The sequence below is a fragment of the Puma concolor genome, chromosome B1, assembly GCF_028749965.1.
Source record: "Puma concolor isolate L17-30 chromosome B1, mPumCon1.1.hap2, whole genome shotgun sequence".
NCBI lineage: Eukaryota > Metazoa > Chordata > Mammalia > Carnivora > Felidae > Puma > Puma concolor.
In genome coordinates, this window is record NC_141670.1 from 114,663,379 (window position 1) to 114,677,047 (window position 13,669).

At 38.7% G+C, this 13,669-nt stretch overlaps 1 protein-coding gene across 3 annotated transcripts in view; it reads left to right on the forward strand.

The window, feature by feature from the left end:
- Positions 1-13,669, forward strand: part of CFI (complement factor I) — a 63,002-nt gene that overhangs the window by 18,747 nt on the left and 30,586 nt on the right. For all 3 annotated transcript variants that reach the window (XM_086704409.1, XM_086704407.1, XM_086704408.1), the window contains exons 2-3: positions 2,938-2,979; positions 12,082-12,361. In XM_086704409.1, the coding sequence (XP_086560535.1) occupies positions 2,938-2,979; positions 12,082-12,361 (322 nt within the window). The remainder of the gene's footprint in view (positions 1-2,937; positions 2,980-12,081; positions 12,362-13,669) is intronic.

Here is a 13,669-nt window from a genome sequence, read left to right on the forward strand (position 1 = left end):
TGCCCTGGTCTGGCTAACCACCTGGGTCTATGAGGGCACATGCCAAAAGGACAAATGAGTGGGCCCAACCTATAGACCCTGAAATCCAAGATGGTTCAAACCTCCCAAGGACCTGAGGATCTGACTCAAGACCAGCGATTCTAATCCAGAGGTTTTCAAATGAACAATATAGGAGACAGACAAAAGCACAACTTCTCTGTGGGTCCGCCAGTGGAAGCCAAATGCCTTCTTCCAAACCAACCCCACCCCAACTTCCATGACGGGCTTGCCCAAGGGTACAATTTTAGAGTGTGGGGAAGAAGGAAAATCACTGCTGTAGACTGACTTCTTGTTTTACAGGTGAATAAACAGACCCACAAACACCAGGCCTGGTGTGGCAGAGCCCGCACACAGCAGACTTTCTGGAAGAAACCCAGGTGGAAAATTTCTTCTATAGCCTTTTTAAAAAGAATTTGATTGGGACATGTTTTATCTTCATTTTTAAAAAACTTTGAATTAATATACCATAAAATCAACTTTTTTGTATGTGCAGTTCTGTTTTAACACATTTGTGTAACTACCTCTGCAGTTAGAACACAGCAGTTCCATCACCCAAAAAATTCTCTGATGCCACCTCTTTGTTGTCAAACCTTTGCTCCACCCAAGCCTCTGGCACACACCAATCTGTTCTCCATTCCTGAAGATTTCCTGTTCTGGAATGTCACATCCATAGCATCATACAGGATGTAATCTCTGGAGACTGGCTTCTTTCAGTATGTCTTTGAGATTCATTCAGGTTGTTTTTCATAGCTAAGTAGTGTTCCAATGTGCAGATGTACCACAGTTTGTTTTAACTTTCACCCATTGAAGGATATTTGGGTTGTTTCCAGTTTGGGGTGATTTTAATAAAACTGCTACAAATGTTAAAAAAAAAAATGAAAACAACATTTCAGCCGTCTTACCTTCATAATAAAAAACAAGACCAAGAAACAAGGCCAATGATTTTTTTTAATTTCTGAGGCAAAAATAATGGAATTGACCCCAAGTAATATTTCCAATTTTTTAAGGAGAATAGGGTATAAGTGCCCAGCGTACCTGCACACATCATGTAACCATTTTCCTACCATTTCCAATAACATCCAATGGCCATGAAAAAATGTTCCACATCACCCATCAGGGAAATACAAATCAAAACCACAATGAGATACCACCTCACACCTGTCAGAATGGCTAACGTTAACTCAGGCAACAGCAGATGTTGGCAAGGATGCGGAGAAAGAGGATCTCTTTTCACTGCTGGTGGGAATGCACACTGGTGCAGCCACTCTGGAAAACAGTATGGAAGTTCCTCAAAAAATTAAAAATAGAACTACCCTACGACCCAGCAATTGCACTACTAGGTATTTATCCAAGGGATACAGGTATGGTGTTTCGAAGGGACACATGCATCCCAATGTTTATAGCAGCACTATCAACAATAGCCAAAGTATGGAAAGAGCCCAAATGTCCATTGGTGGATGAATGGATAAAGAAGATGTGGTATACATATACAATGGAGTATTACTCAGCAATCAAAAAGAATGAAATCTTGCCATTTGCAACTACATGGATGGAACTGGAGGGTATTATGCTAAGCAAAATTAGTCAGTCAGAGTAAGACAAATATCATATGACTTCACTCATATGAGGACATTAAGACACAGAGCAGATGAACACAAGGGAAGGGAAGCAAAAATAATATAAAAACAGGGAGGGGGACAAAAACATAAGAGACTCTTAAATATGGAGAACAGAGGGTTACTGGAGGGGTTTTGGGAGGGGGGATGGGCTAAATGGGTACGGGGTATTAAGGAATCTACCCATGGAATCATTGTGGCACCATATGCTAACTAACTTGGATGTAAATTTAAAAACTTTAATAAAAAAACAAATAAGAACAAAAAATAATAAAATTCAAATTCTTTATGTGAATTAAACAATTCATCATTATTTATAAATAGAGAAACATTACTTTTTTATCTGTATAGAATGGCTATAGTTAAGGATCTGGTTGTTGGGTATCAGAGCATGGCTTTGTATCAGAAACAAGTATGATACAAGATCCAAGGAGAGAAAACAATTGTAGGAAAAAAATTGCTAGTGGAAAGCACGATGAGAAGGAACTAAAACTATAGGGGTCTTAAAACTCTTCCAGTGGAAAGACTTCTCATATATTTGATAATTTCAGGATATAAGCTGTTTATTTACTTCTGGAAGAAAGACAAAATTCTATATTGTTTACTGTTTTTGAAACTTTTCCATTTTTAACCTCAATGCTTTCCAGGAAAATGATTATTGTACCAGTTACTTAATGCCATAATAATAAAATCACCACAAAATCTCAGTGGCATAAACTTTACTTAGTATGCTAGTCTGCATGTTGGTTGGCAATCAACTGATCTAAGCTGAGCTCAACTAGAGTGGTTCTTCTTTGCTAGTCTGGCCATGTTCTTCTCATAGCTATGGCAAAGAAGCAAAAGACAAACCCAACCGGACAAAAAGTTTCCAATCTGTTGTAACACATCTGCTGACTTCCTGTTAAACAAAAGCAAGTTACTCTGGGCCAGACCCAGAGTCTAGAGTTAGGAAAATACACCCTGCCCCCAGTGAGAAGCACGACAAAGGACTTGGGTGAAGGGAGGTTAGAACTGGGGCCACTTGCAATCTACTACAATTACCATCATATTTGCATTTGTATAAGGTCTTAAATGTTTGTGTTTTCCCTGGTATTTATTTTTATTGGATCCTTAGAACAGCTCTGTGGGGATATTTTTATTTTCCACATTTTATAGAAGAGCAGAATCAGAAAGGTAAAGTCACTTATCTAAGCACACACAGCTACTTAAGCAGTAGAAGGGGGAAGTGGTGGCCTTTTCTGTGCTTTGGTCATAGTTGATCATTCTTTTTTTTTGTTTGTAGGATACAGATGAAAATCAAGAACAATGGACAAAGAAACCACAGGTAAAGCTATACAGCTGTATACTGGGGTGAATAGGAGATTGTTTCTTGTTTTCTAACTACCAATCTTCTGTCTCAAATTGTTTCATTGTAGTCCTGCCTAGAATAAAAAGACAAAATTTACATCAAAATAATTGCATCATTACAAATACCAAGGAAAGGGCCAAAAGAAAACAAAACAAAAACAAACCCATAGACACAAAAAAGCAACAGTAACTGAAGGAGTTGAGTCATGTTTTGAAGATGAATCGGCTAGAGTCATAACTGCTACAAATTGTTGAACATGTGCTTCTAGTATATGTGAATATATTTTATAAATAATAAATACACTGCTCTGTAAATAATGCACCTTAAAACACAATTTTAAGCACATAGATAGTGTTTTAATAACTTTCATCAATCTTTAATGGGATAATGTCATTAAATATACTTTATTATTTTTAAAAATTTTCATTTGATTTAGTGGCATATTAACTGGAAAAAATACTTCACAAAGAGCGACATACAATAAACACATAGGGAGAGGTTCATAATGATACTAGATAGAAATTTATATTTCAAATACTCTTTTTAATTCTACTCATTGGGGGGTAGGGCTGACTTCTTGTCATAGCTAATTAATTTTTCATTGTTTTTAACCCCACGATGTGGCTGATGAACAGCCTCTACTGGGGTTAGAAGTATGACTCTGCTATGTGCTTTTCCATTGGTGTTGAATTTGGGCATTATTTTCAATCCAGCATTCATTTCACTACATGAATCTTTAAGCCATTTGTCCATTATTCCTTTAGCTAAAACTAGATCATATCATCTAGTTTCCTTAAGCACATGTATATGATCCTCTTAGAACAAAAACCCTCTCTTGATTCAATATCCTCTTCCAATTATCTCCCCATTTCTCTTTGCCCCTCTGTATCTAAAGTCTCAAAATTTTGCTGTGCTCAGTTTCTCTTTTCCCATTATTTCTTGAACCCAGTCAGGCTTGAGTTTCCACCATTCCACCAAAATTACATTTTTCAAGGTCACCATTTAACTAGAGAAGCATTAGACACAGCAGCTGATCACTCCTTTCTTCTCTTTGCCTCTGTGCCAGCATTTTCTATTTATTTGTCTTTTACTTCACTGGCCACATCTTCTCATCTCTGTTACTAATTCTTCATTCTCTGCCCAATTTCTAAATATTGGAAGGCTCACACCCTCCAGTGGCTTTATTTTTAATTCAGAGAAAAAGCCAAAGTCTTTACAGTAACTTATAAGGTCCTATGTGATCAGTTATCCATCCCTCCAACTCTCTGACCTCATCTTCTCCTGTTCTCTCTCCAGTCACTTACATCCCTCCAGCCACACCAGTTCTCTAGACCAAGAGCACATCACATTTGCTTCTCCCCTACAGATTTTGCCCTGGCTCGTTCCTCTGACCGTGACATCTCACATCTAGATACTTGCATGGATTGCACACTCACCTTCATATCTCTGCTCCAAGATAAACTTTTCCCCCAAAATAATGGTCCTCCCCCTCAATCTCCCCAATCTGTATTCTTCTTACCCTGCACAACATTTGACACCTTCTGTCATACTGTGTATTTATTCTCTATTCATTTTTGTCTGTCTCCTATTAGAAAGGTAAGCTCTCTGACTTTGTGCAATTCACTCTTGTATCCCCAGGACCTAGAACAGTACCTGGCACATTGTAGTCTCTCAACAAATATTGAATGAATATGTTATGAGTGCAAGCACATGTGCTGATCCATATTTGAATATTAGTAAAGATAAACTTATTTCTTCCTACTTTTTCAATAAAACATAAAAATTAATATAATTTCTATTATTTTACCCACCTGATTATCTTCATACTCCCAGATTATATGTAACTCACTTTGAAAATTATTGGTCAACAGAAGTGGTTCTCAGTCTTTGGGAGCATAAGATTCTTAATGGAGCCTGTTTAACTTTTGTTGTTATCTTAGGCTATCTTTTCTGTTCCCTATTGTGTTTTCCTAATTCCTTGAGTTAAATACTTAACTCCTAAATTTTCAATTTTTCTCATTTTCTAATATAAGCATTTAAGGTACAAATTTCTCTCTAGGTAATGCATCATCTGCATGCCATTAGCCTCAGTGGCATACAATAAAAGTGGTATTTATTGTTCAGTTTGAAATATTTTCAGGTTTTCAGTATAATTCCTCTTTGATGTAGAAGTTTCTTTTTTACTTTAGTAATGAATATATATTTCATTACAAATGAATGGACTCGGTTAAGCATCTGACTTCAGCTCAAGTCATGATCTCAGTTTGTGAGTTCGAGCCCCACATTGGGCTCTGTGCTGACAGCTCAGAGCCTGGAGCCTGCTTGAGATTCTGTGTCTCATTCTCTCTCTACCCCTCCCCCACTCCTGCTCTGTCTCTATCTGTCTCTCAAAAATAAATAAAAATGTAAAAAAAAAATTTTTAAATGAATGGACAAGCTAGAAGAGGGAACACTGCACACCCTGGGGTTTGGGTTTCTATCTTTTATTGATGATTGTTAACAAGGAGATGTAATATTTACTATTTGGGGCAAGGATGTCTTGGAAGCAGGGTTTCGGGTTTTTTATTCCTTATTCAGCCTACTTTGTCAGCCATCTTGGGCCTGTCTGGTTTGATCCGGCTTCTTGTGACTTTGTTCTGAAGTACTGCCTGGACAGGCCTCTTACTTTCCTGATAACTGGGCATGACTTCTTTCTGGCCTCCCGGTACCCTGTTAGAACCTAACTAACTGCCCCTAACATTCTCTCATTCACTTTGGGTGGGGCTTTTTTTGTTTTGTTTTTGTTTTTGTTTTTTTTTAATATTAAATATAATTTATTGTCACATTGGTTTCCATACAACACCCAGTGCTCATCCTAACAGGTGCCCTCCTCAATGCCCATCACCCACCTTCCCCTCTCCCCCACCACCCCTATCAACCCTCAGTTTGTTCTCAGTATCCAAGAGTCTGTTATGGTTTGCCTCCCTCCCTCTCTGTAACTTTTTTTTTCCCCTTCCCCTCCCCCATGGTCTTCTGTTAAGTTTCTCAGGATCGACATATGAGTAAAAACACATGGTATCTGTCTTTCTCTGCCTGAATTATTTCACTTAGCATAATACCCTCCAGTTCCATCCATGTTGCTGCAAATGGCCAGATTTCATTATTTCTCATTGCCAAGTAGTATTCCATTGTATATGTAAACCACATCTTTACCCATTCGTCAATTGATAGACATTTAGGCTCTTTCCATAATTTGGCTATTGTTGAGAGTGCTGCTATAAACATTGGGGTACAAGTGCCCCTATGCATCAGTACTCCTGTATCCCTTGGGTAAATTCCTAGCAGTGCTATTGCTGGGTCATAGGGTAGGTCTATTTTTAATTTTTTGAGGAACCTCCACACTGTTTTCCAGAGTGGCTGTACCAGTTTGCATTCCCACCAACAGTGCAAGGGGGTTCCCATTTCTCCACAGCCTCTCCAGCATTTATAGTCTCCTGATTTGTTCATTTTAGCCACTCTGACTGGCACGAGGTGGTATCTCAGTGTGGTTGTGATTTGTATTTCCCTGATGAAGAGTGACGTTGAGCATCTTTTCATGTGTCTGTTGGCCATCTGGATGTCTTTAGAAAAGTGTCTATTCATGTCTTCTGCCCATTTCCTCACTGGATTATTTGTTCTTCGGGTGTGGAGTTTGGTGAGTTCCTTATAGATTTTGGATACTGGCCCTTTAGCCAATATGTCATTTGCAAATATCTTTTCCCATTCCGTCGGTTGCCTTTTAGTTTTGTCGATTGTTTCCTTTGCAGTGCAGAAGCTTTTATCTTGATGAGGTCCCAATAGTTCATTTTTGCTTTTAATTCCCTTGCCTTTGGAGATGTGTCGAGTAAGAAATTGCTACGGCTGAGGTCAGAGAGGTTTTTTCCTGCTTTCTCCTCTAGGGTTTTGATGGTTTCCTGTCTCACATTCAGGTCCTTCATCCATTTTGAGTTTATTTTTGTGAATGGTGTAAGAAAGTGGTCTAGTTTCATTCTTCTGCATGTTTCTGTCCAGTTCTCCCAGCACCATTTGTTAAAGAGACTGTCTTTTTTCCATTGGATATTCTTTCCTGCTTTATCAAAGATTAGTTGGCCATACTTTTGTGGGTCTAGTTCTGGGTTTCTATTCTATTCCATTGGTCTATGTGTCTGTTTTTGTGCCAATACCATGCTGTCTTGATGATTACAGCTTTGTCGTAGAGGCTAAAGTGTGGAATTGTGATGCCTCCCACTTTGGTTTTCTGCTTCACTATTACTTTGGCTATTCAGGGTCTTTTGTGGTTCCATACAAATTTTAGGATTGCTTGTTCTAGCTTTGAGAAGAATGCTGGTGCAATTTTGATTGGAAAGGCATTGAATGTGTAGATAGCTTTGGGTAGTATTGACATTTTAACAATATTTATAGTTCCAATCTATGAGCATGGAATGTTTTTCCATTTCTTTGTGTCTTCTTCAATTTCCTTCATAAGATTTCTATAGTTTTCAGCACACAGATCTTTTACATCTTTGGTTAGGTCTATTCCTAGGTACCTTATGATTCTTGGTGCAATTGTGAATGGGATCAGTTTATTTCTGTTTTTGTTGCTTCATTATTGGTGTATAAAAATGCAACCGGTTTCTGTACATTAATTTTGTATCCTGTGACTTTGCTGAATTCATGTATCAGTTCTAGCAGACTTTTGGTGGAATCTGTCAGGTTTTCCATTAGAGTATCATGTCATCTGTGAAAAGTGAAAGTTTGACTTCATCTTTGCCAATTTTGATGCCTTTTATTTCATTTTGTTGTCTGATTGCTGATGCTAGAAGTTCCAACCCTATGTTAAACAACAGCGGTGAGAGTGGACATCCCTGTCATGTTCCTGATCTCAGGGGGAAGCTCTCAGTTTTTCCCCATTGAGGATGATATTAGCTGTGGGCTTCTCATAAATGGCTTTTAATGTTTAAGTATGTTCCTTCTATCCCGACTTTTGCGAGGGTTTTTATTAATAAAGGATGCTGTATTTTGTCAAATGCTTTTTCTGCATCGATTTGCAGGATCAAATGGTTCTTATCTTTAATTTTATTAATGTGATGTATCACATTGATTGATTTGCGAATGTTGAACCAGCCCTGCAGCCCGGGAATGAATCCCACTTGATCATGGTGAATAAGTCTTTTTATATGCTTTTGGATTCGATTTGCTAGTATCTTGTTGAGAATTTTTGCATCCATATTCATCAGGAATATTGGCCTGTAGTTCTCTTTTTTTTGCTGGGTCTCTGTCTGGTTTGAGAATCAAAGTAATGCTGGCTTCATAGAATGAGTCTGGAAGTTTTCCTTCCCTTTCTATTTTTTGGAACAGCTTGAGAAGGATAGGTATTATCTCTGCTTTAAATGTCTGGTAGAATTCCCCAGGGAAGCTATCTGGTCCTGGACTCTTACTTGTTGGGAGATTTTTGATAACTGATTCAGTTTCTTCACTATTTATGGGTCTGTTCAAATTTTCTATTTCTTCTCATTTGAGTTTTGGTAGTGTGTGGGTGTTTAGGAATTTGTCCATATCTTCCAGGTTGTCCATTTTGTTGGCATATTATTTTCATAGTATTCCTTGATAATTGCTTGTATTTCTGAGGGATTGGTTGTAATAATTCCATTTTCATTCGTGATTTTATCTGTTTGGGTCTTCTCTCTTTTCATTTTGAGAAACCTGGCTAGAGGTTTATCAATTTTATTTATTTTTTCAAAAAAAACAACTCTTGGTTTCATTGATCTGCTCTACAGTTTTTTTAGATTCTATATTGTTTATTTCTGCTCTGATCTTTCCCTTCCTCTGCTGGGTTTGGGTGTCTTTGCTGTTCTGCTTCTAGTTCCTTTAGGTGTGCTGTTAGATTTTGTATTTGGGATTTTTCTTGTTTCTTGAGATAGGCCTGGATTGCAATGTATTTTCCTCTTAGGACAGCCTTTGCTGCATCCCAAAGTGTTTGAATTGTTGTATTTTCGTTTTCATTTGTTTCTATATATTTTTAAATTTCTTCTCTAATTGCCTGGTTGACCCATTCATTCTTTAGTAGGATGTTCTTTAACCTCCATGCTTTTGGAGGTTTACCAGACTTTTTCCTGGGGTTGATTCCAAGTTTGATAGCATTGTGACCCGAAAATATGCATGGTGTGATCTCAGTCCTTTTATATTTGTTGAGGGCTGTTTTGTGACCCAGTATGTGATCTATTTTGGAGAATGTTCCATGTGCACTAGAGAAGAAAGTATATTTTGTTGCTTTGGGATACAGAGTTCTAAATATATCTGTCAAGTCCATCTGGACTAATGTATCATTCACGGCCATTGTTTCTTTACTGATTCTCTGTCTAGATGATCTATCCATTGTTGTAAGTGGAGTATTAAAGTCCCCTGCAATTATCACATTGTTATCAATAAGTTTGCTTATGTTTACGATTAATTGTTTTATATATTTGGGTGCTTCTGAATTCAGTACATAAATTGTTACTCTCACTTTAGTGGGGCTTGGAGAGGAAGCAGAGATTTTTTTTTAAAGCCTATGTTCAGTCTCCCATGTCTAAGCACAAGGCCAATCAGAATGGCTGCCCTGTACTTCCACTTCCATTTCTTCACTTCCCATTCCGGCCTTAACACACCAAGCTCTGGTTTCTATGTCTCACACTCAGCTCAAACTACTTCGAAAGAGTCCCAGTGATCTTTGTTCATCTAGTTCATTGGGCTTTTTTCAGCCTTCATCCTCTGAAACTCTCTGCAGCATTAGACACATGGAGCAAAGGACCCCTCTCTCTGACTGGGAAGCAAACTTTTTTACTTGCTCCACATCTTCAGCTCCTTAAATGTAAATTCTCCTCAATGTTCTGACTTTGTTGGGCTTTTTTTCCACCATTCCGTGAATACCAAGCCCAACATGCCCCTCAAAGCAAGTTTGAGCTGGGAAAAAGGAGAAGGTTTCACCTGAAATGAAGATCAGAGTTTGAATGATTACACAGAACTGGACTTTGTACTGGCTGTTACATGACTGTTGCTGGGAGTAAAAATCTTAAATTTTTGTTTTTGGTCTAATTGAAGAATAATTGAAAAGTTATGACACTTGCCCAGATTTCTGTCCAAAGGTCAAGGAAAAATGAGACGTCAGAAAGGTTTTAATAAAGTTTACTGAAAAGCATATTAGGTAGAAAGACTTCCAGAGCTTATGCAAAATTTTTGCATGGTTTTAATTGATTGGTTTTTATTTGTTTTTATGACAGCATTTAAAGATTGTTCAATTTGTTTCTGCCCTCACTGGCTGTTACTGCAGCTGGAAAAACACTGAGAAAGAGAGGGGGACTTGTTGCTGGGGGCTGGTGAGACAGGGGCAAGACACTCATCCTCTAGACAGGCCAATTAGGGGACAGAAAGAGCAATGACTTTCCACAATGCCTTCCACAATTTTTGACCCAACTGATCTGTTCCCAGCTCTTAACAGATTTCCTCTGGATTCCTACAGGTCTAATTGGCCTCCTGCCTGTCTGATCTTATTTCTAAGATCTTCCCCAAAAGCAAATTTGCTTCCTTGCTTAAAGTGGCTCCCTCAGGACCTGCTCTCTTATCCTCCACCACCCTCTCATTCTATTCTCTAGCCTTGAACAAGCCTGGTGTTCTCTTTATTACAGTCCTACCTGAAGTGCCTGCCCACCACCCCCTCTGCCAGAGGACCAGTGCACAGCACCCTCAGACTACAGTCCAGAAAACAGGAATTTCTGTAAATGTTTTGGAGCCTCCTAGTCAGGACAGAACACTATACTAATGGCATCCCCAGCCAATATCTGTCAGAGCAATTGTCAGGTTTCCCTGTCTCTCTTTGGATTGGACAGAGAGTTTTATTCTTCTGGTCCTAGCCTTAGGCCATTCTCTGGCACAGAGTGGTGCTTGCTAACCCATTTATTGAGTTAACTAATAATCTGTCTTCCAAGCTTCAGACACACACCTATATCCCTTTTCCACAAAGTATGTCCTTTAGATGCTTCATACTCAACTGGTCCCAAACCAAATTCATAAACGCATCATTATACCTCCTTATTATCAGTCAGCTTCAAAACCTAGGACCCACCCTCAACCGCTACATGGAGTAAATTGTCCAATCTTGTTGCTTTGCTTGCTTGAGTGTCTTTCCAAACCATTCTCATACTCCACTCCTGCTACCTCTCTCTTACCAGTATCCTGACCAGTGACTACCTCATTTGAAGCACACAAAACCCCATATGTCCATTAGTTGGGCCTACTCATGATTCCCTAAGTACATTCTGCACTATCCCTCCTGTGTTTTGCTAGCACCAGCTCTCTGCTAGCAGCCGTCTTTGCTTACCTTGCTCAAATGCTACCACATCCACGAGGCCTTTTTAAATCCCCCCAGGAAAACTAACTCTCTTCCACTTTGGTTCTCCAAGAGTACTGTATTGTATTTGTACCACTGTTATATCAATTACCACAGTCTTCCTTGTACCCCAGTTATTATGTGTATTTCTGTCTTATTGCCTAGATATCAAGCCCTTGGAAGACAGAGTTCATGTATGTTCATCTTGGAGAAACTTTACACACAGTAGGGGTTTAACAAATGGTTTTGCATTTATTAATAAAATTAACCAATTTCATTTAAAATTCACCAGTTCATTCCACGAGACTATATTTAGCACCAATTTTGTTAGTTTTTAACATGACTTGTGAGATTCATTGATTTCTTCAAAGACAAAATTTTATGTTGGCTTTAGGATAATAATAGCTCCATTGATTGCATACCTGCCAACCATTATATGTATATAATCTCTAATCCTTGTAATAGCCTTGCAAAATAGAAGATAGTGTCCCTATTGTATAGATGCACATTCTGTGAGGGTCAGTAACTTACCCATGGGCATATAACTGTAAGTCCTCCAGCTAGGGCTAGAAGTCACCTTTGTGATTCTGTAAGCCACTATACCACATCACCCTCATCCATACTGTGGGATAGGGGAGTCTCTTTTGTTTCTTTCCTTCACTTAATCATCTTCAAAAAAGATTTTAGTTTGTTAGTGTTTGTTTTGTGTTTTACAGCTTCCTTCGACATCATACATACCTCAAAAGGATCTGCTAGACAACAAGTGCCTAATTGAAAAATACACACATCTCTCCTGCAAAAAAGTCTTCTGTCAACCATGGCAAAAATGCATCGATGGGACCTGTATCTGTAAACTCCCTTATCAGTGCCCAAAGAATGGTACCTCAGTGTGTTCAACTAATGGGAAAAGCTACCTAACTTACTGTCAGCAGAAGAGTTTTGAATGTCTTCAGCCAAGGGCAAAGTTTTTAAATAGTGGAACATGCATAGCTGAAGGTAGGAAAGCCCTAGTTGAGTCTGTGATATAAGAAAGAAATTGTTTACCATACTGTCTACTAGAAGATAATTTTGCTATGAAATGTTATGGTGACAATTCAGAATTCCTCCCTAGACCCTTAATTGTAATGGGGGTGACAACTAAAGAAAATAGGGTCACCAGAATATAGCCAGCCTTTGAGTTCACAGCACAAGGCCCTGAAGCTGGTCCTTCCCCTCAGTGCCTGTGCCACTCTGCTGCCCAGCCCTTCAAAATTATCCCCACCCTCACTTCTACTTGGCTAACAGGACTATTCCCAGAGTCATTGAGTTGGTTCAGAACGCAGTGAAAAAGTCTTTATATAAGATTGATATTGATATGGAGCTGTGCCTGTGGACCTCCAGATCAAATAATTTCTTCTAGTGTCCCTCCCACCAGCCTCTACCCCTAAGGAGCCCCAAGCCCATTGGCCCTGATCTAAGGGGAGCTCAGGCTACTGCTGACCTAGGACATACTCTAGCAAACTTGGCACTTCAGATGAAAGAGCTTGTCTACACTCCATCCAGGCTTCTAATGCACTGAGGAGGCTGTGATGCTGATACGTAGATTGCTGGAGTGGTTAAGGTTAGGAATCTCACTGTCAGTTTTAGCTGCAAGCCCCTCTACCCCACCTCGGTTATTGACAAGCTATGTAACTGGTCAGACCCCATTTTCCACCTCAGTAAAATGTGAATAACACCAGTTCCTAACTCCTAAGACTTTCATGAAGATTAAATAAAATGATGTATGTAAAAGCTCTTCATACAGTGTTTGGCACACAAAAAGAGCTCATGAAATTTTAACTAGTAGAGCAAACCTCAGCCTTATCTTCTAATATCAATTATCACAGACACTTCATGAATTTATAGAAAAATACTCAAAACATTCCTTGTAAAGTCACCATGACATATGCCAGCACACAGTTGCCTAAATATCTGTGTGATGCTTGGCTAAGATATTGAGGCACTGTGGAGTAGGAGAAGAAAGCTCCCTATTTGACTCCATCTCTATTGCCTGTTGGGAAGGAGGGAAGCAATAATGGAGATTATTTTGTCAGTGGCAGACTTTTGTTCTCTTGAGGCATTAAATGCCTTAAATATATGAGATACCTAAATTTTTTTTTTTTACATTTCAATTATTTGTTTGTCTTACTTTTAAGAGCACAGACTTGGGAGTGAGATCAATATAGTTTCATCAGATTCCTGGCTTCCCCACTTGAGCAAGTAAGTTAACTTCATGTATAAAAGTGGAGGCATTTAGGTTCCTCATGTAAAAATATCATTGTAGTC